Source organism: Orbicella franksi, chromosome 3 (genome assembly GCF_964199315.1).
Source record: "Orbicella franksi chromosome 3, jaOrbFran1.1, whole genome shotgun sequence".
Taxonomy (NCBI): Eukaryota; Metazoa; Cnidaria; class Anthozoa; order Scleractinia; family Merulinidae; genus Orbicella; species Orbicella franksi.
Genome location: NC_138147.1, coordinates 34,673,237 through 34,696,273, shown reverse-complemented (window position 1 = coordinate 34,696,273; position 23,037 = coordinate 34,673,237). Strand labels below are relative to the sequence as shown.

Here is a 23,037-nt window from a genome sequence, read left to right as displayed (position 1 = left end):
TTTGCGTGCGTAAGTTTGTTTTCCTTGTGGTTTCACTTCACACTGTTCACCCCTTAATTAACTGAAGGTTAAATGAAATCCTGTTCTTCGAATCTTCTCCGATTCTGTTATGTGATAGGGTTCAAAGACAACGAGCTTCCGGGAGCCCGTTTCTGTGATGTTTACAAAATGCATCTAGTTATAGCCGCAAACACAGGAAGATGCTAAGTTTAAAAAAATATGTTATAGCAAATCTATGAGGAACAAGGATCGACATATAATGGTAAACTGACGGTCAGGGGGATGGAAGGGCGAAGGTGCTGGTCAGAAAGTTTGAATTGAAGCCCATAGAGACAATTTGGGCGTGGGTTGATCTCTATGGTAAGCGATGAAGGCAATGTCACCAAATAAAACCAAACTTCATCTATAGAGGTATTTTAAAGATTACTTTTGTCGGAACCCGCTTATAAGCCAGTGGCAGTTCAGTATCAGGGCCGGCGTTTATCGACATTGACCTTCCCAGCGTGAACAAAAAACCCTGTTAGGGATTTCAAGAGATTATCCCTCAGAAGATGCTCTCCTATACTCTCATAATTTATTTGCTTTACAATGAATGCGCATTGAAAGGAGAAAATAGATCTTGATGACTGTTGCAAGAGCGGTAATTACCCTATGCATTGTTTTTAGAGCGGTCAATTCACAGTTAATTGGGAGGTTTGAATAACCGCACGCAACCTGGTAGCAAATCACTTGCAAATGAAATGAAAACTGGAGACATTTTCTTTTTAAAGTCCTTTGTTTTTATACGACTGCTTAGAAATCTATAGTTTGAATAGCAATCTTGACCACGGCTAGTGAAGTCTCTTTAAAATCCTGTGTTTCCTCTTTCCTACTCATCGTACGAATTATACTAATCTAATTATGGGGAAAAAAGTACCATCAACTGCAAGACTTTTTTTGGAAAAAAAAACCTTATCAAAAAGGTTTTAGCTTAGTGACTGTGCAATCTAATCAGAACTACAATCTGCATAAACGGTAATTACTTGAAATCTAACTGAAGCACACCTTCATTGCTAAAACTTCAATTCAAGATTGCAAAGAAATCAACTGAAGTTATTTTCCTACCCATTGGCGGCACGCCTTTACGTCAAAATTTGACATGCCTTGTAACGCTGTTTTGTGGTTGTCATCACACCATTTTAAATAAAAACAAGATCTTCTTGTAATTACTTTTATGCAATTAAAGGTTTAAATTTAGCTTTACAGTAAAGGCTGGTTATTTTCGTCTTTTATCACGCGATAAAAGTTGAAGGTCCCGGCCCGTGTATATTAATTAAGATCGAATTGGTCGCATTGACAACTACATTTCCTTGTAGTAAATTCAGTTAGTCCTTATAGGGCAACTGTTTGAAACTTTTGGCAATGCCCCAAGCTTTTATAGTTATTGCATTCTGCCACCATGCTATTAAGATAGATTTCGTCTTCCAAAGTAAAAAAAGTAAGTTCTTCTTAATTTTTTCAGATGAAAGTTCTCTTCACTGCTTTGAATACAGTTTGACTGATTTTTCTTTCGAGGAATCCAGAGAAACTAAGGCAGCACGGAAAACAGACTGAAAAAGGCGGAGAGCCGGCGGAACTTGCACAGTGTAGAAATCGCGTGAGCTCACAGAGATCGCGTGAGAGATGGTGATTCGTTGTTTATCTTCTGGAATATTCAGTGCCATATTTCCATAGAACTAATTTGAGATGGCGTCTTGCATGGTTTGATTAACCTACTCTCCGCAGATAAAGCTGATAACCTGGTTTCTCGCTGTGTTATGTTAAATGATTTTTTTTTCAGACTTTTTATCTTCAGTACGATCATTCATTTAACTAATTAAAAGAGTCTAAGATCACTAAATAGGTTTTGGATTCGCGGGAAGCTTTGTTGTGAAAGAGATATTCTTGTTTAACTAAAAAGACATAAAAAAAACTACAGTCATTCAGTTAAAGACAAGCAAATCGTTATTTATGAGTGTGAACACTTGGGAACCGAAAGTCCTCACTTTGGATTCAGAGCGTTGCCGCCATGTTGGATTATCTTGGCCCGGCCAGCAGCCTGGGACCTAGTGTTTGGTCACGAAAGCTGTCCCAAGTACCCTTTGCGCATGCGTGCGAATCTAGTTTAAACAGGAGTAGGCGAAGAAACTTGTTGACACACACTGTCTAAGTGCGCAACGATGTAATTTGACCACACATCATCTGCAAAATAATCATAACAGCCTGGAGTAGTTGAACAAAATGAATGAAATCAGTGAGTGATTCATTTGCTGGAAGATTTCAGTTTACAAGTTAATGTTTGCTTCTCCATTGCATTTCAGGAAAGTCTGTCTAAAATGATATTCTGCAGTTGAGTTAAACACAAGTTTTCCATATAAAATTTAAACACGATGACTACCTTTTGAATATCAGTTTTATTCACACGTTTTTGTATAGCTTGTTTCTGAACAAGATGGAATAAAGTTCTTTTGCAAATTGGAACACTTCCAGAAGAATGTAAATCTCGTACTTCAAATGCAGAAACATCTTTCATAGCTCAGTTTTAGCGTGGGTTGTAATCAACGTTATTGAAATACCGAGAACCCTGGCCAAGTTAAGCTGTTATACTTTAATCTATGATCGCTTGTTTCTTGGAAAGAACTAAATAGTCAGTTCTATTCAGTTGCGATGATCCTATCGTGAAAATAGAATTTTTGTTCATGTTCGGATAGTCAGCTCTTGAAAGGGAATTTACTCTTAGCCACCTACGCTAATGAGGCTCATATTGGGATTTTTTCGCCTGTGGTCGTGATATTTTCTAACTATATTGTAATACCGTTATCTTATTAAGGTAAATGGCACACTATCCTGACCATAAAAATATTGACCGATTGGCTTTAGGACCAGGAAAATGCAAAAAATGTCGGTAATCTATAACACTCCCTTTTTAATGCTGTTATGTCAAATTTGATGAGTTCGAGATGTTCTGGCCTGGTTGAATCCTTTTGAAAACTGTCTAACAATTTTAGATTAAAAAGATTTTGTTGTCAATAATTGGTTCCAAAGATTACAATTTGCCGGGAAAATGCTATCCTTGTTATCTTTGAGGAGGTCTGAATTGAATGAAAGTGATATCTTTCAGGCATATTAAAACTGAGTGTCTCCTCTTTGCGAAAAAACAAAAATGTAAGGGTTTTGATTGAAGATAACAATCACCTTGTGTGATGAGTCAAAGTTTCTGTGCAGGGAAGTGCCTGTCATTCAAAACAGTTTAGGTTAGCAGCCTTTATACGTAAATACTTTTTGACTTACAATCCCTGTTACATTGAATGTTTATGTTTTCTCCCGGGCTCACTGCATCTGATTGTGGATTATAAAAAATGACTGATTATTTTGTACGAATAAAATCCAGAGATTGTTGTCCGAAAAAAAGTTAAGAGCATATGTTCAATCTTGAATCAAGCCCACGCAGGAAGGCTGGAAATGTCGTGGTTATCGGAAAGACAAATTATTTCACATCACACTTCTGAATGTCAGATTAAGCTGATCTGGGACCAAGGCTGCCAGACTCATTTTCGGGCAATTCTTTTAAAAATACCACACAGGAAAGGGGTACATAGTGCGAACGTTTACCCTGCCACAGTTTGTTGTTTTTAGACCATAAACTGCTTATGTTTATCCTCAAATATAACTCAGTTCATTTTCGCAATTGTGGTTCGAGGTTAAATAGATCCGGAAATGCCAAAACTTTACTCAGATCAGTGGTGTGTTATGTACAAACTGAAGCTTGTGTGAACGTGAGATTACTCAAAAGAAATTGTATGAGAGTTGCTTTCACTTGAGGCCATTTTTAACGGAAAAAGGGATTTCAAGTGCCAAACATAGAATTGAAGGTATTTTTTAAGTTTTCATGAATGCAGGCTTGCATAAATTAGCATCAGTTAAAGCCTTCAACTAAACCACTGAAGGACGATTTGTTGAAGCTAAAAAGGAAATCGAGAACTGTGAGTTATTTCCTTTTAGTTGCATTGCAATGTTACAAAGTAGCAAATGCTCGTTCTTGTTGCCTTAAACGGACTTGGAACTACATTGTGGTTACCAGCTTAGCACAACGGAAGGTCTCAAAGTTATGTGAAGGGCAAATCACAATAAAAATAGCGAACGAAGCTGGAAACAAACTAAAACCCGTGAAACGGTTCAAGGAGCTTTTGTTACTTTGTTACAACGTATTCTGGACCAAAATGTTGTGTTTCTTTCATAACACCCTTGCTTGCTATAAACGGTTACGGAAGTGAGTGAAAAGCTCTATCTGGGCAGATCGATGTTGTGTAGCCCAGTCACTAGCAATTGTTCTGTGTTTTAAGTGATTCGAAAACTATGATAAATACGTAAAAACAAAGAATGACCAAAAATATTTATGGTCCAGTTTCCCAGTCTTACTCGTTGTTTTCGTATGACTCGGTACGTGTATTACCTTGTAATGGCTAACATATTGTCTTCACTAAAGGAAGTTTGGTGAATCAGAAAAATGGCTGTAACATAACTTTTTTAAAGGAACCTATGGAAGTCTCCTAAAGTACTTTCAAAGTTTTTTTCAAGCACGTCATAAAATGATGGATATGACCTGTCGGTTTCGCAATTCACCAGGCAGTGTCTGCATTCCACGTGAAGGGCGTGTACCAACAAAAAAGTAGTTAAATGAGTATTCTACATAATCCTCTAACCCCAACGATGAATATTTGTATTGCTGTCGCAGAAAATCGTGCGGTCGACCACAAATTTGCTAAAAATTATTTCAGGTAAATTATCAGCAAGTGTTTCTTTGTGGAGCGGCAACCACCGATGTATATTTCGTTTCTTTTCTTTTCTGGACAAAAGGGTAGTGCAGTAAAGAAATGAAGCATGTTTAAAATACGTTTAAGTAATCTAAACAATCGCAGAGCAGGGAAAAATTTAATCTTATAATGGCAAGTTATTAACGATCGCTAAGAACCTTAAGTACCTCATTATTGCTCATTATCACCCCGTTGGCCAGAATCTAGAGTCTTCCTTCGGCGTATGTTTTTCTGAGTTTCAGTGAGAGCCTTTGGTGATAATGGTTATTTTTTGGTACATTCACAGCTTGAAGTAGTTTTTGGAATAGATATGTGTTTGTATTATGTCGCGACAAAATTGTCCTCAAAAACTGCGCGTTCTGGCTCCTTCAGATTAAGGAAATACAATAGTTACAAATGAGTGACGATAGCCGAGAGGTTATTGACGTTATTGCGATTAACTGCTGCCTAGACAAACAGAAGTCAACTATCACAAAACACAGAAATTACAGAAGTGATTTTATTGCGTTATGCTACTGTTTCGTCCTCCTCCATCAATAACCCTTTTACTAATATTATTTACGTTGAAACTCGTTTAAAATTCGTTTGCAGTCGTTTCATGCATGAAAATAAATCGACGCAGGTAAGCAGTCGACGCCTATAACGGCGCAAACCGGATATGACGTCACTGCGATAACTCAAGGAGGAGCTAATGCCAGTGGAGCCACTGAAATCATGTCGTTTTGATTTTCCAGAGAACGTTATGTAACAATCTCATTATTGCCTCCCAGAAAACTTGGAGTGTATCGCTTGAAGGGAAGTAGCTTGTGCTTGCTTCCGTTATAGTTCGGCCAGGTTTCCATTCAGAAACAGCGTGCTTTTTAGTTTGTTTCCTGTAGTTGTTTTCAATTCTCTTTCCTTTTTACGAAACGTGACGAGTATATCCAGTTTCCATTATATGCTCTGTTGGACATTTCTTTTTAATTGAAGAGCGGGAGTATCAAAGCAGGCGCTTTTTTGTCGGCGCTAAGTTTGTTGTCAAGAAGATCATTGCAACCTTCTGCAAAATAATATCAATGACACGAGGTAACTTCAAATGTTGTTTATTAGTTCTTGTGGTCTCCAGATGGAGTCAATGACAATGTGGTAAACACCTCACGTTTACGACTTTTAACCATCAGTTTAAATGTTATAAAAACTCGTAAGTGTTTTTAAAGATGGCGTGATAAACTTAAACTGTTGAAGCTGAGACTATAAACGTGTTGCGGTTGGCTCTTGGTTGACACGTAGTTACAATAAAACGTGCTTAAAATCTGACAGCTCGGTGTAGTTTATAACTGAGTGAAACTACCGTCAGAAACTACCAGAAAATGTTTTGCCGTTTTCTACTCAAATTCACTTTTGACGTGAATGTGGAAAGAAAGCTTGATATCACCCGGCAGACCTACAGTACAGGCAGGGATTCATTTGGTGGTTGAAAATTGTGTGTACTGACTGGCAAAGGACGTTACTGCATTAATAGTTATCTTCACCAATGATCTGGGGAAGTATTCAAGTAAACTTTCACTGGCAATCAATTTGCTCCTGTTATCGCTAAATATTTGTAAAGAAAACCTCCGTGTATTCAGTACGTTCAAATGAACTTTGACTAATCTCAATACACGTTGAAACTGAAGCAGCACCGGTCCAACGCATCTCTAAACAGGTGAAAATGCCCCAAACAAGTGAATCCTGTTTGTAATCTGTTGAAACGAGAAGTGACAAGCGACAAATTACCTTTTTAGCAGAAGTCTTCTCATACATAAAATTGTCAGCTCTTAAACGCCAAAGAGAACTGCTTATTATGGCTTGCAATGTCAGGAACTATCTCAGTTGTAACACTTTTAACGGTCCTCTGAATTTTCTTCAAGGCACTTGAATTGCATTTCCTGCTTTAGTAAGCACAGCAGAGGTTTTGACACTTCATTTTAATTAAATTTTGACGTAAACAGAAAAAATAATAAGAAAGAATGCAAAATTTGTTAGGCGATCTTTTAGCTGAAGGATTTGTTTCACTTGAAATCAGTTATTTTTCTAGTGGTTTTATAATTTTTGTCGAAAGTCGATGACAAATTTCAACTTTGGACCACCTGATGGGTGGAAATTCTATTCTACAGGTTTAAGCTGGTTTAAGTTTCTCAAGCTCTTATCAGAGTTTTGCAAAGCTCTGTCTATGTTGTGGCGAAAAAGATTAAAATACCAAATTCCTGCTATGGGTTGGAATTCTCGTCAACTAAAAATAGCGAGGTATTGATCATATTTTGGCCTGATTGCATTCCTGAGTTTTCACCAAGGTCCTAGGCCTCAATATCTCGATTATTGGAAAAAGGACGACTAGGGAAGCAAAGTCAAGTGGTACGATGGTAAAACGGATTAGTTTTGTTAGGTTTCTGATATTTCACAACAAGAAGAGTTGTACATCAAAACATGATGTAACATTCGCGTGATTGTTAGCTATTATAACACGTCGGGGTATTTAATTAAACTGAATTGTTCCCCTTTCCGCGCAATGTGGTCAGAAAAACGCGCGTTTCGAAAACGGCGCAGAGACCCGCTGTTTGCCAACTATAAATAAACGACTTTCAGCGCTGCGCACATATCTTTGCACGTACCAGCTCTGAAGTATCGACTGACATTTTGCAGTTCGAGGATGCAGTGCTTCACAAACACGTACGTGTTAGAGTCCTTTCATCAACGAAAAGTAGGTGGATTCGATGTTTCGATATATTTTCAGTCTGCCAGCATTTGGAAATGATTTAATAGTTTGGCATCCTGCCGGGCTGAAATTGGCTGGGGGTATGCGAGGAACAGGCGAGACGAATATTGCGTTGAGTGAATGTTGTAATATGAAACGAGACACTTCGCCCCATGCAAGTGCGATAAGAGGATCACGTCACTGACCAAGGCAGGTATAAATTGCGTAGCTCTCCTGTTATAAGGTCATATTTTCCGCAAGCTTTGCGTCAGATCAGATAATTGTAATCGCACGAGCGAGAATAACAGACTAGTAAGTTATCAACAGGAAGATAAAATCAGTATTTGACATAAAGCCCGGCTTTTGATTACTTCAGTGCTGAATTTGTTCTACGTCTCGTAGGTTTACGACATCACTCAGATACCAAAGATGGAGCAAGGAAGGCAAATTGTGTCCTTGGTCTTACTGGCAGTTGTTTCTGCCCTGTTGTCGGTTAGCGAGACAAGAAGTATTGCATCAATGGAGGTAAGTCAGAAGAACTTCAATGTTTCGGGTAGACTATTTTGTGAAGCTGTTGCTGAAGTTTTAATTTCGATTATTTCACGAAGACGCATTTTGGTCAACGGGAGATCAAGTACATTGGGAGTACAGTATATGTAATTCTGACTTGAAAGTTCGTCGTGTTTTTGAGGAAGTCGGCATTTTGCACCTCTTCCTGTTGTGAGGATTCTAAATAGTTTTAGAAATAAAACTGAGAGTAAGCTAAGTCGTGGAACATCTTCGATTCGTTTTGCCTTTCGAGTATATTTCCTCCAAGTACCAAGTAAGCAAGAAACCTTATTAAACCAATGCGTGATTCTAAACGAACTGATAGCTCGACTTAACACTCATTGCAAAAGAAGCCGGACGTTCAAGAGGACAAGGCATGTAAAGCAGTCCGCCACTGTCACTTCCAAGAGCACAAAAATTCCAAAATGAATTCTAGCTAATTCCTTCTGGTCGCCAAACAATTACGCAGACATTGAAGGGAAATTAATAAAGATAAAACTGGGATTACTCGTCTAGTTGGTTTAAACTGTCGGGTTGTGGTGTCATTTATTACTTAGTTAATAAGACGTCATGCTTTATTTTCGGTTATATTTTCATAGTGGGAACCGAATGACCCCAAATTGCACCGGAAAGCTCTGTTACGGATGTGTCATTTCTAGTCAATTATAAGTAGCTGTGACTACTTGAAAGTGAACGCTAAGAATCACAACTGCTAAGTTCTTTACTTCTTGAGACTGTAGCATTGAACGCAACCGTAAAATTACTTACCGAGAGCTGATTTCGGCGGAAAAAACGGCTTAAACAGTGCGCAATAGCTATTTCTTTTACGCAAGATAATTCTCCGCTGCAATCTGAACAGCACCATAATGTAACAACACAGTTTTAAAATGCGCCTTCGCTTACGTACCTTTAAAGAAGTTTTCGACTTTTTCGTTTGTGAATGCTCGCATTTTGTAATCTGCGTAATATGTACATACGTGCTAAGTGGCGAATCATTTTTTGCGGTTTTGTTCTACAAGCAATGAAACAATATTGAAATTCGACTCCTTGTCATTTGTCAGGAGGAAAGAATCTCGAAAGCGAATTTTTTGCCAAGTGGACTTCTGAACTCGCAGTTTAATTGCCACACGTGTTGAAAAGATGGCGTCTATAATTCTTGCGACGCAGGTATCATTGCGCTCAAACAACCAACTAAAAACTTAGCTGAAACCAAGAGACTTGCTGAAACTAATAGCTACGAGCTTTATAGCAGGGACTGATATAAACGAGCAGAAATCGCGGTCATTCTGTTCCCGCCCAGTCAGATCAACACTTAAATTAGCTAGTGAAATGGCTGTTAGGGAATTCAAGATTTTATCTAGGTTTCGCGTGCGACCGGCGGACATAAGGAAATGAGATTATAAGACTCCCGCACACTCACTCGGAGCGAAATCATCACCAATGTCTTCCCAAGTGCTCTCCTCGTAGGATATCTATATACAGCAATCACAAAGTTAAATCGTCATACCTTGAGTGTTTTGCCAGATGACTGTTATGCAAGAGTATTTTTCTTTTTTTGCCGCGAAATCCGCGGGAATCTTCGCAATTTGCGCACTTTGCGCACTTTGCGAATGGCATAACATCTGGTTTTGTAAACACAAGAGGTTTCCAGATTTTTCCACGTGGAATTGCGAAAAACTTGTGAAGAACTTACAGTTAACCATGAAAAGGAAACTGGTATTTGGTGCAACACTATGTATAATCACTTTTTCTTTCTTGTGGACCGTAAACGAAGGAATGATCGGTGCGGTCCCTATTTAATACATACTTAAAAAAATATATAAGTAATAACTGGAAGGCCTTGCTGAAAATGTCAATTTATACCACCTGGATAAATCAGTTAACAACCGAATTAAATGTTCATTTGATTGTGAGCTTATTTGACGAAAACAAATATTTTTAAAGAATATTTTAAGCTCATCAAGTTTATTAATGAAAAGTGCAGCTATTGACATTTTATCCCGCTAAACGTTTACAGCTGTCCTTGTTATTTTAATTGTGAGCACTGATTGCTCATTTTACTATTGGCTTTGATTATTTACCATGTTCACTGCTATTACGCGTGATATTCTCTGATACGCCAATACTTTAAGAGTACAAGGAAAAGCTTGTGACATGCGTGTGATGTTTCCCCTGTGTCTGTCTTCCAGAAAATTCACACAGTTAAAGATCTTATAACTGAAAACGTGTAGGGGCTGTGAACTCATGGTTAGTGCGCTCGTCTCCGAATCGAGCAATCCGGGTTCGAGCTCTGGCCTAGGACATTGCGTTGTGTTCTTGGGCAAGACACTTTACTCTCACAGTGCCTCTCTCCACCCAGGTGTATAAATGGATACCGGCGAACTGAATGCTGGGGGTAATCCTGCCATAGACTAACATCCCATCCAGGGAGGAGTAGAAATACTCGTAGTCGCTTCATGCTACAGAAACCGGCTCCGACCTGATGGGCCACTTGGTTCGTATGCAGAATCAACCTCTTACCTGACTGAAAACTGATCAAAATTTCTACAACAGAACATAGCTGATAGAGGGGAATTGTTGTGAACCCGGCAAACATCAAAGGAGCAGACATAGATGCCAAGATTTATGTTGGAAGGTCCACGACTGTGCACAATCTTTTGTTATGCGTTCATACACTACGCATGAGTTACGTAACCTAAAAGTTTCTAGTGGTTACTTCTTCGGTCAGTAATAAACAACTATTGTGTTTTGTGCAGGGTCAATGCAAGGCCAAAAAAGAGAAAAAAACATACAACAAAGACCTTTGTCCAGTTACATAACCATTCCCCTCTATTTACTATAAACAGAACAACTTTCAAAAGATTGATTTACAAACGACGAAGATGATTTTACTCAGAAAAGGAAAAGAAAACGAAAACATTTAAACTATTGTAGTTTATCCGGGAAGTCATACAACAGATGTTTAAAATTGTTAAAAGATATGAGTTGCATGACTCGTCATGAAGTAGATAAGAAGATGAGTGTTGAGGCATGCTATTATGTTGCTTTTGTCTTGCATGGACGAGTGAAGATATGAGCTCCAAAAAATGAAAATATCAGACATATTGGCGAACTGCCACGCATAGGTAACACTATTTTGACTAAATGAAGTTATCATGGCGACCATGATCTTATGCCCTTGGTATTTCATCAAGCAAGGTTCTAACATAACCTAATATGGCCAAACTTTACTTCTCAGGGCTAGAATGAATTTTCAGTGCCACATGTCATCCGGTAATACAGGTGTTACGTAGAAGATTCTCAGTCAATTACGTGGTCAGCAACTTACCTTTGTTGTACGGCTCCCCAGGTCATCTATATGTTCGACTGTCGTTATTGGCCAAGCCGTTTGGCAAAGAACGACAAGAGATAGAACATTATTGAAAATGCATGTTCGAGTCAGTGAATCTTGTAGCATCCTGTAATGATTGACAGTTACAGCAATTTCCGGTTATTCACTTCTTCCGTATAACATGAAAGTACCTATGTGACAGTAATTCATGTGCAAAGAATACTGCACGTATTGGGATTGTATTTCTTCAAAGACATCATCATTTGGGTGTAAGCCTTAGTGTACTGCGAAATTAAACAGGAAAAAACAATGTTTTGACATTCACATCCGTCAAGCTTCAAATAAGGAATGTTGTCTAGCGTCAGTTTCAGTGAAGGCCGAGGCGATCCACTGACAGAGAAAAGTAATCTGTACCATTCACTGTGTTATAAATGTCTGCCCTCCTAATTATAATTGAGTCGTCAAACAACTGTTAACAATTGATTTTTTAAAAAAAATAAACGTGACTTAAAACTATGCGCTTTCTTTCATTTTATAAGCAGCACAACATCAAGAAGAGATCGCTTTACGAGGAAACCTGCCCGCCGCCATACATCATTGAGGTGACGGAACAGTGCAACGATTCCTGTTTCGATGACGACTACTGCGTTGGAAACCAAATGTGTTGTTTTGATGGATGCTCGTATGTGTGTATGGACCCAGTTCCCTCTGTACCAGGTAACCACAGCAACATGTTACCTTGACGCGTGTTCATTTCGCGCCAATTATTTCGATTATGATTGGCTGGACTCATGATCATTAATAATTTTGTCATTTATTGAGCCAAGCACAAGTCGAAAGGGCGGTACAAGTTCATTGCGGACCTATTTGTATTAGTAGTAGCACATTTCTGTAGCGTATCGCGTGTTTTTCTGGTAAATAAAGGTTGAAAATGTATTTTGAGCTAACTTAGGTGTTTCGTTTTTGCTCCTAACATTAGTTATTGACTGGATTGATCAAGACAAGACTATCTCAGGTGAGTCTCATTTCTCCAAAGAGTTTATTCGACTCCCTTTAGTCCGTTTTCTAAAAGCTATAGACTATGTAGCATGCCCAGGTAAACAAAAACAAGTTTACTTACAACTATCGAAAAGCTGGGGATATTCCCCAATTTTCATAAGATCCCCCGTGTTGTGAAAAATGTTTGAAGGATAATAAACACGACATATAGCCTTCGTGTGACTTTCAAAGATACGCTCGGATATTTGTCCACGGACATTATATGTTGCTCGAAGCTCGCAGTTTTCCTCGAGTGACGATCGCCCTCGGAAAACTGTTTGCTTCCCGGAACAGAGAATGCCCGCAGACAAATATCCGAGGATAATTTTGCACCAGGTGAAGGCTATTATTTATGTTCTTCATTCACACTAGACTTCAAAGTTATCTAGCCAACTTATGCCAACCGAAAGATTTTAAGTTTGCGCAAGATTCTAAGCTTGAGTATGTAGCTTAACAATTTGTTTTTCTCAACAGAAATAAGAGCAGAACAATTAGAGGTGGTGACGCCCATCGTAGAGGAACTTGGTAAATTAATGTTTCATCAGCTTAATTTATTTCTTTTAGTGCCTTTTTCCTCGTCTTTCACGTAGTATCAGCCTTGCATTCAATTGTTTGTCACCATGTTTTTTTTTGTTTGAGATCTCTTATAGATCCTACGTTAGCAGCGTTTTCCGTATGCGGTCCCCTGCAGTTTCTGGTTTCTTTTTTTCTGTTTCAGTTGGATAATTTAAGATTCCAATTTCTTGCAGGCTGTTATTATCATGGCATGACGTTAAGCGACGGCGAAAGAATTCCTCTTGGCTGCAAATTATGGTAAGACACGACATTGTTATTTTTGTCGAGGTTTGTGATGTTATTGCCTGACATGAACTTTAAGGTAAATGTGACCACTTTTTTGTTTCATTATTTACAGCTCTTGTTTCAATGGTAATCTCATGTGTGATGTTTCAAACTGCAACAAAGGTAAGGACGGAAAACAGACCTCCCTAAGTGCATCTCCTTTCTGGTTCATGAGTGCTGTTGATTGTTTAAAAACAATGATAAAAATTAACTTCACATTTTAGCATGTTGCCTTGATAATTCACCAAATCAGAAGGCAGAATCGAGGAAAATATAATCTTATTTCTAGCTTACCCACATGAGTGAAACACTTTCATTGACATTGCTTCCTTTTTCAGAGTACCAAGCCCGCCTTGCTTTAGAGCGCAGCGGCTCGGGGTCTGGAGACGATGAAGATGACGATGATGATGATGGAGTGAAAGGCGAAGGATCTGGGGACGACAATTGGTATCAACTAGAAGGCGTGAAAAGCAAACAAGACTTCATTCCTTTTGAGGAACTCCATAAAAAAGAAAACAGTGGGGTTGAGATGAAAGAGGATTTTATTCCATTTGACGCAGATCACAGCGGTATTGAACAAAGTGGTGAGGAAGACAACAAACACCATGCTGTGGACAGAGGAGAAAATTTTATTTCATTTGACGCAGATCACAGCGGTATGGAACAAAGTGGTGAGGAAGGCGACAAACACAATGTTGAGGACAGAGGAAAAAATTATATTCCATTTGACGAGGAAACGGACAACGCACAGAGTGGGGATAATGCCGCTTATTTTGCTAGAAGGAGACTCTAGCGAGTGTCCGGACACAGTCTTTATCGATACGTGTCACACAATCTATATCGATAAGTGTCACACAATGTCAGTGTCAAACAAGTAACAACTCGTTACGAGTTATAAGTAAGCACCTTCCTTGACACGAATACCGACTTGTCTAACCATTAAATACACAGAGGAGTGCGTGACCCTAACGTCACCAAGAACATGACTTCAAGGCAGTGCAGAGTGTTATAGAATAAAATTTTATAATTGAAGCAGTAAGGTAACGTAAGTCGTGTCACGGCCTGTAAATAGATATTCTGCGAGAGAATTCAATGAACATATTCCAAAGAAATCGTAAATTACAGAGTATGCGGCGTATCGCATATTCAGACACTGTTACTTTCCGAATGAAACCCTAGTATAAAATCCACATACTCAATGAGGTGTACATATATAAAGTATTCTTTGTAGTTTGGTTCTACTCGTTTATAGGTCTACCTGGTAAGAGCAATACTAAATAAAAAGACAAAGGTTCAAGAAGTTTTTTCTCTTCTTTCATAAAAATGTGGCGATGTTTTTGGATGTTTTTGGGTTGATTGAACCTTCTTCTACAACTTTCAGTGTAAGGAACGCGGCTCACAAAACAGCTGAATATCGAGCATAGATTTGGTTTCCTTAGCATGAATTGACCACTAATGATGGTATGCTTGCCATCATTATGAAATAAAATTAAATAAACAATGGTTTGTAAAGCTCCTCCCGGCTCAACCCAGTCTCCTTTGCAGCCGTTTGTTTTGGATGTCACGCAATGCTCCCCGACTACCTCCGACTGGGCACCTCCTCCCCACTCTCCCCTAGTATTTTGTGTGATTGTCACCGAACTTCACCGGATCGAAGGCTCTGTAAGATTGAACACATGGACCCAACTGTAGTATCTACAGCAGGCCACTGAGGCTTGGAACTCCAGCTACACACAGTCGTAAGAAACACACGGTAGAGAGACCCTGGGAACGAGGAACACCCTATCCGCTTGGTCACATGACACAGGAACTTTGACACCTCTTCTGGATCCAAAGTAAAACACGCAAGCGTTTGTCTTTAGTGAGCGCTGAGCGTAGGAAAGATGCAGAAAGCCATTCTGTGACTAACGCAGGGAACCACGATCAGGAAAACAATGGCATAAACAGTGTGCATTTAGTACACAGTTGACCTTCGCGCTGGTTGTTCTATTTGTTGCTGCTACAGTACACCGTGCTGTCGAGACCCAACCAGTCGAAACAGCTGTCTTGGCTTTCAGTTTGGACTCTATCAGGCCGTTATCTTGTTAAATTTTTCTACGTAGTAATCAGCCTTGCTTCATTGTTGTTCTATCCCAAGCTGGATGTAGTACTAGTCATCTGAGAACGGGGAGACATATACACGAACGGGAAAAAACTTGCCGGTCCGGAATCGCTTGGAAGCTGGCAGACAACCGGAAAATTATACAACAAAGTATCGAGGTGAGTTGACTTTTTAAAATGAAAGAAGACATCGTAATTTTTAGCTTTTAAGCGACACTGTTGTGTTTCCATACAAACCCTTACATTAAATTCAAACCGTTAGGGTAACGTCACGTTTGTCCTTCTAACCGCATGGGATCATGGGATGTCTGTTTATACTCGTCACACAATCTCTAGCAGTACATAACGTATTGCGGTTGTCATTTAGCGAGATAATTACCCCCTTGTAACTGTATGACACCAAAAAATCATTCGCTTACGAACGCGGATTTCTTTCTTTCTTTCTTTCTTTCTTTTTTTTTTTCATGCTATTCGCGGGGAAAGGAAGAGCCTGTGAAGAGCCTGCTCTTAGGTTCCAGGATTTCTTTGTCTCTTCTCATCACCGTGATGTCGGCCTACCACCCCCTGCTTCGTCAATCTTTTTGCTCGCGCTCCAACTTGCGCGCGGCCAGAGTGCGAATAAAAAAGCTTGCCACGCTGGCTAGTAGATCACATTTTGTGTTTGTTCTGTTGAAACTATATTTCAGAACACTACCCATTTCTAAGAAACTTTCGAAACCGGAAAAGAATTGAAAGCGAGATATTTACGTCACCGCTGGTCACCGCCTTCACTTGTATTGGTAGTGTTTAGCTTGATGATATCATTAAGAGCTTCTTCAAGGTAAGTCGGGGACGTTTTAAGCATAGCTTAGCATGATAAACACGCACAAATCATGCCAAAATTTTATAAAAGGACGTAAATTTCGCTTAAGTGCTCGCAAAAATTTTCTTCAATAATACTGTTCAGCCGAATACTGCGGTTAACCGATATGTAAATTTCCTTGTTTTTCAGCATTCGGCGTTAGCAGCCTTTTCCTATGGCTTCCTTCGCTGGGAAGGTCGCAACTTTCGGGAATTCGCTTCTTTGTGTCGGCTAAAACCTTCTCCATACTTTATATCTACGCCGACACAAATGTTTTGACTAAAATTTTGAGGAAGGAATCAGTCTTGGTTTTATATTACGTCCAAGCAGACTCTTATATAGTGCGAGTGTAAAGGTCACCTTAGCTTTGTACAAACATTGTTACCGCTTGCTGTATGTTTTTTCCACTGTTTCTAAATCTTCTTAGACAAATTACGTTTAGCTCGCTACCGTAGTTACTTTCGAACCTGAGCCGTCGCTGCTTTCTGAGTAGGACTGTAACGATTCCTCGAAATTTCAATTGTTCTGATTGTGACCATCCCGTTCGATTCACGAATCTTTGACATTAGATTTCGATTTCTTTTGATTCAAAAATTGCCTAAGCCAGATCATGTTTTTGCAACTTTCCATAAAGATGCTTTGCCCCAAAACTTCAGCAAAACGAATTATGAATTAAGTTAAGTGTGTTTTGATCGAGGCCGGCCAGCAATTAATTTTGCGTACGCCATTTTGCTAATGAGTGGCGACAAAGTACTTCTCTTCCCCCTCCCCCCCCCCCCCCCAAAAAAAAAGATATTATGAATTTTCAACATGGCGTCAACGTCGAAGAACCAAGACTGGCGATGTAGTATGAAGTAAGAGAAAAAATGCAAAATCGAATCGAAATATTAGTTTCCGCACGGAAATATTCTTCAAGGTCAGGGAAACGTCTGGCAATTTTACTAGTATTTTTAGTCAGGGGAAATTGACATTTTAAAGTAAAGTCAGGCAAACTTGAAGTTATAACACCATTAATTTATTTGATACCATTGAAGGGTTAGGGTTAGAAACATTGCGGGCCACTGTGACCTCAATGATGTTTTTCCTCAAGGAAGAAGGCAAATTTGTTGAAACATTGTGAGATCTAAATAAATGGGTGAAAAGACTGGCTGTAAGGGGAGGCCGCTACTATATCTAGTTATTTGGTCAGGGAAATCGTATTTTATCAGAAAACATTCAGGGCAGTTTGAAAACTGAATATCTATGGCAACCATGAATGTTTGTAACAAATTTACGTGTAATTGTTAACAGTAGAAACTGGCCATGGCTTCCGCAGTACCAGCATTTCCTTCCACCAAAGAAACAACTAACTACGCCAGACTGTGTCGGCTCCTGGTAGATGTGGGCTCACAGGTCCTAAGAGAAACCTTTGATAGAATACACCCCCCAGCAAGCCTTTATGCAGTTTTGGCAAGACCTGCAGTGCACGCTACACTGCAGTCGTTACACAGGAAAAAAGTTCTTAACCCTACACAGTGGAGCAAATTGTATCCGGCCATCGCATCTTCAGTTTCATCAAGGGACTTTGACATCACTTTACTGATGATACTGCTGAGGAATATCTGTGGTATGATTCCTCCCATAACTGGCTGGGATGATCTTCCTGCTGCTACTGATGTCTCTCCTGAGGCTGACATCGCTCGAGTCAAGTTCTACAGAAACACAATTTACGGTCACGCCAGTCAGGCTTCAGTTGACGATGCAGCATTGAGCAAATACTGGACTGACATCCGGCAGGCGTTGGTGAGACTTGGAGGAGCGAGTTATGGGACCGCTATTGATTCTCTCAGAGATGACTGCATGGATCCTGACATCGAGAAACACTACCAAGAGCTTCTGAAACAGTGGAAGAAGATAGAGGAGAACATTCAAGACAGGTTAGAGGACATGGATAAAAAGCTGAATGATCTAAAAGTGTCAATGCTTACTCCACAAGGAAGGACACCTGTCAAAGGTAAGCTGTAAATGATAGAAGTAAAAGAAATGAATGCTTGGCCGAACCCTTGGAAGTACAGGTTGACGTGCACGAACACGACCCAAATTATTAAAAGCAAAAGCAAGTTATTTAAATTAATATCATGTTGCATGAGTACTAGTAAGCCAAACAATTTTTTTGTTTATCATTTGACTTTCAAGCGTTTGTCAAGCCGGTATTTGACATTGCCTTAAGTTCCAGTAGCTAAAGCTCCCATAAGGATTTCAAACCATCCAATATCAGACGCAAAATCACCATGCTGGTTTCATTTGTTTAGTTGCAGACCCATTGGACCTTCAGGAGTGTCAATCTCAGTTACGCATGCGTTATAACACCGTGAATCAAGTAAAAATCAGTCCTTGGGACCCAGATGACACTGTGGATATTGATGAAATTTACACCAATTTATCGTGGTTAAAAGATGAAAGAAAACCCACTGGTAAGAAACAAAGGAGATTGGAACACTACACTGAAATATTCACAGGCCACAAGCGCTTCACCAATCCTAAGAGAATTCTTGTGTACGGAAGACCAGGTATCGGCAAATCGACCTTTTCGCAGAAAGTTGCTGTCGACTGGGCGAGCGGAAAGAACGAAACCCTGAAAAGGTTCGACATTTTGCTTTTGATCAAGTTGAGAGACGTCTGTGGAATTCAAAATTTTCCGTCCATGTTAAAGGCTTCTGAAGTACTTGCTTGTGACGGTTCAATTTCCGTTGCTAGCCTGTATGAATACGTTCTTCAGAACCAACACAAAGTGTTGCTCGTTTTGGACGGTTATGACGAATACAGTCCCGGGACTTTAAAATCCTCACCAATTCGTGAGATATGGGAAGGTAATCAACTGAGAGATTGCCATGTTGTCGTTACAACCAGACAAATGGAAAGTGAACAGTTGATCAAGTCCAGCCACATACAGTGCGAGATCAAGGGACTGGATAGCAAGGAGCAGGTGAACGAGTTTGCTGGCAAGTTTATCACCAATCCAAGAGAAATTGAAGAATTTAACGGTTACTTGGACAGCAGAGATCTGTGGGAAATAGCGGAGATACCTCTGCTTCTTTTAATGCTGTGCCTGATATGGATGGACAGACATAGGAAAGCTCTGCCAAAATCACGACTCACTTTGCATGAAAGATTTGTGGAGACCTTACTATCGCACATGGCAACAAAGAATCCGAAGAATGTGAACGATGGACCTTCATATAACATCCTTGATGAGTACAGAGAAGACCTGAGCAAAATAGGGAAGCTAGCTCTGGAAGGTCTCCTGAGAAACGCGCTTTACATTGATCTTAAAGATGCAATCCTTCAGAGTAGCAGATTCACTGACAACATGATTCGCTCAGGCCTTTTTCAGTTTTCAAAGCTTTCAAGTGCAGATCCCAACAAGAGCTTATTTTTTCTTCACAAATCGATTCAGGAATTCTTAGCTGCATGGTTTATAATGAACAAGGCAGGATTGATGGAAGGAAAGGTGGATTGTTTTGCAAGGATCGATTCATTTCAGAAAGCTTTGCATCTTCAGGAGATTCTGAAGTTCATGTGTGAATGGTCAGAGCAAGGAGCCAGAGCAGTTTTCAGTCTTCTTAAGTTCTTAGGAGAAAAAGAAGGTCTTACGAAGTGCAGTTTTACTAAGACGCCTTCTGTGGACGATCTATCGGGTGACCAAAGAAACTTTCGATATCTTAGTTTGCAATGTTTTTTTAGTTGTTCGTCCTCGACCAAACAAGTTTTGTACCCTCTGTTTCTATCAAATGTTGACGGTGTTGTATTAGTGAACAACACCCTTGCCGCCCGAAGCCTTGCAGCTGAAGCTCAACTTATTTCTTCCGCTTTACCGAGCTATGTATTCTTTGAGGTCGGAGTTGTTTTCGCTGACATTGCACCCTTACTAGATGCCTTACATGCTGTTGTTATCACATGTTCTGGGCTTAGACTTGAGGCGTCAACTTTTTTTCGAAATCATTGGGTGGCCTCTGGATTCCCGAAGTTACATTTCTTTTTAAAGAAACAAGGAGAAACAATATACTTTTATTTCACTCACATTTCATGGAAATACAGGTTTCCATCAGAATACCTTGAAATATTAAGAGATCTCACAACGGCGCTACCTGAGTCTCAAAAGAAACAGTCCACTGGTGACCATTCAAACAGTGGAGACAACAAAAACAACGCTTTGAATGTTGTTGAGGACACTGAGGGTAGATCTGATTGCGGGCTGAATTGCTTAGCGCTGGTCATTTCGATAGAATGGGAATGTAACAAAGCGAGCGACGAGTTATGTGCTCTCAATGGAGTTTTGTCTGCTGTGGCCTTTCCACGTAGCATTGAAGTAACCCAAGCACACTTTCGTTTGTTTGATGCTCAAGTGGTGAAGGATGTGGTCTCCCATATCAACATAACTGACAATCTTTATAGGTTGCAGCTCAAGAGGCTGAACATGACGGCTGACGATGCTACCATCATCGCCACATCTCTTCATCACGCCCATAACTTGCATGAGCTGGAGTTATCAGACAGCCCATTGTACGGCAGTGTGAGTTATCTGGCTGAAAACCTTCACCATGCTCTACGGCTGGTTGACTTGGCATTGTTTAGAGTCGGTATGGGATATCAAGAGTGCATATCACTTGGTACTTCACCTAAACATCTACCACAGTTACAAAGACTCAGTTTATCATACAACTTACTTGGTGACGGGATCACGAAGCTGGCTGAGCACTTCAGCAGTGTTCCTCGTCTGAGGGCACTGGGGCTAGGCGGAACAAACATGGGTGAAGAAGAGGCAACTTTCCTGGCTCATTCACTGAAGCATGTATCAAACCTTGAGGAACTCTATCTAGCTGGAAACCCGCTTGGCCAAGGAGTCAGCATTCTTGTACAGCATCTCAGAAACCTCCCAAATCTGAGGAAACTGGATCTTAAAGATGTTGTGATGACAAAGAAAGAACTCGATGACGTGACAGCCGCAAGCCGAGAAAAAAGGATTAAAACCAGTTACCATGTAAGTATTTTGTTTTTATTTCATTCAGGTTTGGTCAAAATTTAGATTCTTGTACTGATAATCTTTTGTAGAACGGGACGCTACTTCAAAGTAATTCGATTTTATTCGATTCTTCTTTTATTTTTAGTGAGATCTGTGTAATCGTCATTTTTCATTAGTATAACTATTTTCTATGAAGCACTGAACTTTTATCGACTTGAAGTTGTTTCAAAAATAGCTAAGAGTCCCGAAAAGATTATTTAGAAACTAATAAAGTCAAGTCAAGTTATAAATCGATACCTTTACCATGAATAGTCAATCTTGAATTTAATTTTTTTCCGCAATGCCTTCAAATAGTAAAAGCCACCCAAAATAATTTTCTATTTGTCTCGAGTCATTATGTCTGTTCAGTTTGAGAATCACAGATTCCTAAGAAACGTGATCGATTTGTAAAGTTTTGCACCAGCTTTACAAGTTTCACTTTGGTGCTCTGATTCATGCATGCTGTACCTGATTGTTTGTACTGTTTATTATCTGTATAGGATCCTCAAGGCAACTTGAAGCCGGAGCGTGTCTGGCCGGTGATTGAACCTGCTCCGGATTATTTATTTTCTCCAATGCTTGGAAGCCATAATGATGGCAATTTGTGCCTGTGTTCTATTGGTGCGCGGTAGAACAAAAGCATCTGATTAGATCTCGACCATCACAAGACTAACAAACATCTCTTTAAAACCGTAAGGTGATAAACTAAGTATCTGTTCGTTCACACTAAATTTCAATCATCATCAATGTGAGCGTTTGCAAAGTGGCATTAGCATAACGAAATCTTTTATTCCAATTGCAACGAAATTTAAATATTTTATTATCATTCTTCATCAGCCGATCAAAATGACAGACACCTTGGTCATGTGACGTGATACGATCGTTTCGTAAAGTATGGTGGAACTCCTGGTATGATGTAAATATTTCTCGGGCTGTAAATAAATCAATGTTGAAAGCAATAGAAATGTCTCATCCCTGTTGCGAAGACTGTCATCTATTCCTAATGGGAAGCAGTCAGTCGGGGTATGATGAAGTTAACAGGCTTCAGTAATCTTAGACTAAGAGTAGTCCCTCTTTCGCTTAGTCCATCGTACGAGGCGCGAAACAAAACATGGCCGCGCGAAATCCTGGGGGCGAAGAGCGCCCAGGATTTCGCGCGGCCATTTTTTTTCTTGCAGTTTTCTTCCGCGTCACGCACGACGGACTAAGCGAAAGAGGGACTATTCGTAGACTACAGTAATCTGGGCGGGTCGGGAAGGGGAGAGAGTGGTACTTTGAAACTCACGACCTATCTCCTGGGCCCGCTTCTCAACTTAGATACCTCGTCAACCAAGCCGGAAACACCTGTAGGAGGGCGGAACCAAGGAAAGGAAAAGTACTATTTATTGACACATCTCAATTTTGAAGTTATTAGGGGTTCCCAGTGTGTCCCGACTTCGCAAATGTAGCTCAACCGTAAAATAATCTAATGGCTTTCTGGTGACTCTCAAAACTATTGCTTCCCTAATGGTGCCAGATAGCTCTTTACTTTGTATGTTTTGGTGCGATAATAGCCCAATTTCGATATATTAAAATTCTAACTTGGGTCCGAGGCTGGAGGGAATAAAACAAAAGATCATTATTATTCATCCCTCGACCTTGATGTCGTTTGTTTTGTTCCTCGGAGCCAAGTTAGAATTTTAATATATCGAAAACGGCTTATTGATGATTGTTTTCTAAATCTTTTGCTGCTGCTGATCTCAAATGGCCACA

The 23,037-nt window shown here is 39.8% G+C and overlaps 2 protein-coding genes across 6 annotated transcripts; both read left to right on the top strand.

Annotated features, from left to right (window-relative positions):
- The first annotated feature begins 7,037 nt into the window (after positions 1 to 7,037).
- LOC145482267 (uncharacterized) lies at positions 7,038 to 14,601 on the top strand. 3 transcript variants are annotated; one of them, XM_081460925.1, is made up of 8 exons: positions 7,038 to 7,857; positions 7,948 to 8,070; positions 11,965 to 12,142; positions 12,405 to 12,440; positions 12,938 to 12,988; positions 13,213 to 13,276; positions 13,377 to 13,426; positions 13,642 to 14,601. In XM_081460925.1, the coding sequence occupies exons 2-8, from the start codon at positions 7,975 to 7,977 to the stop codon at positions 14,094 to 14,096; spliced, it is 930 nt and encodes a 309-aa protein (XP_081317051.1). In that variant the 5' UTR covers positions 7,038 to 7,857; positions 7,948 to 7,974; the 3' UTR covers positions 14,097 to 14,601. The 3 variants fall into 3 exon arrangements, with proteins under 3 accessions (XP_081317051.1, XP_081317052.1, XP_081317053.1); XM_081460926.1 differs by having other exon boundaries at positions 11,968 to 12,142; positions 13,642 to 14,600; XM_081460927.1 differs by lacking the exon at positions 7,038 to 7,857 and having other exon boundaries at positions 7,992 to 8,070; positions 10,454 to 12,142; positions 13,642 to 14,600.
- Positions 14,602 to 14,638: 37 nt separating this feature from the next.
- Positions 14,639 to 22,955, top strand: LOC145482241 (NLR family CARD domain-containing protein 4-like). 3 transcript variants are annotated; one of them, XM_081460886.1, is made up of 4 exons: positions 14,639 to 15,562; positions 17,535 to 18,237; positions 18,536 to 21,264; positions 21,786 to 22,955. In XM_081460886.1, exons 2-4 carry the CDS (start codon positions 17,547 to 17,549, stop codon positions 21,915 to 21,917), a joined length of 3,552 nt encoding a protein of 1,183 aa, XP_081317012.1. In that variant the 5' UTR covers positions 14,639 to 15,562; positions 17,535 to 17,546; the 3' UTR covers positions 21,918 to 22,955. The 3 variants fall into 3 exon arrangements, with proteins under 3 accessions (XP_081317012.1, XP_081317013.1, XP_081317014.1); XM_081460887.1 differs by having other exon boundaries at positions 15,489 to 16,223; XM_081460888.1 differs by having other exon boundaries at positions 15,490 to 15,562; positions 17,538 to 18,237.
- The last annotated feature ends 82 nt before the right edge of the window (positions 22,956 to 23,037 follow it).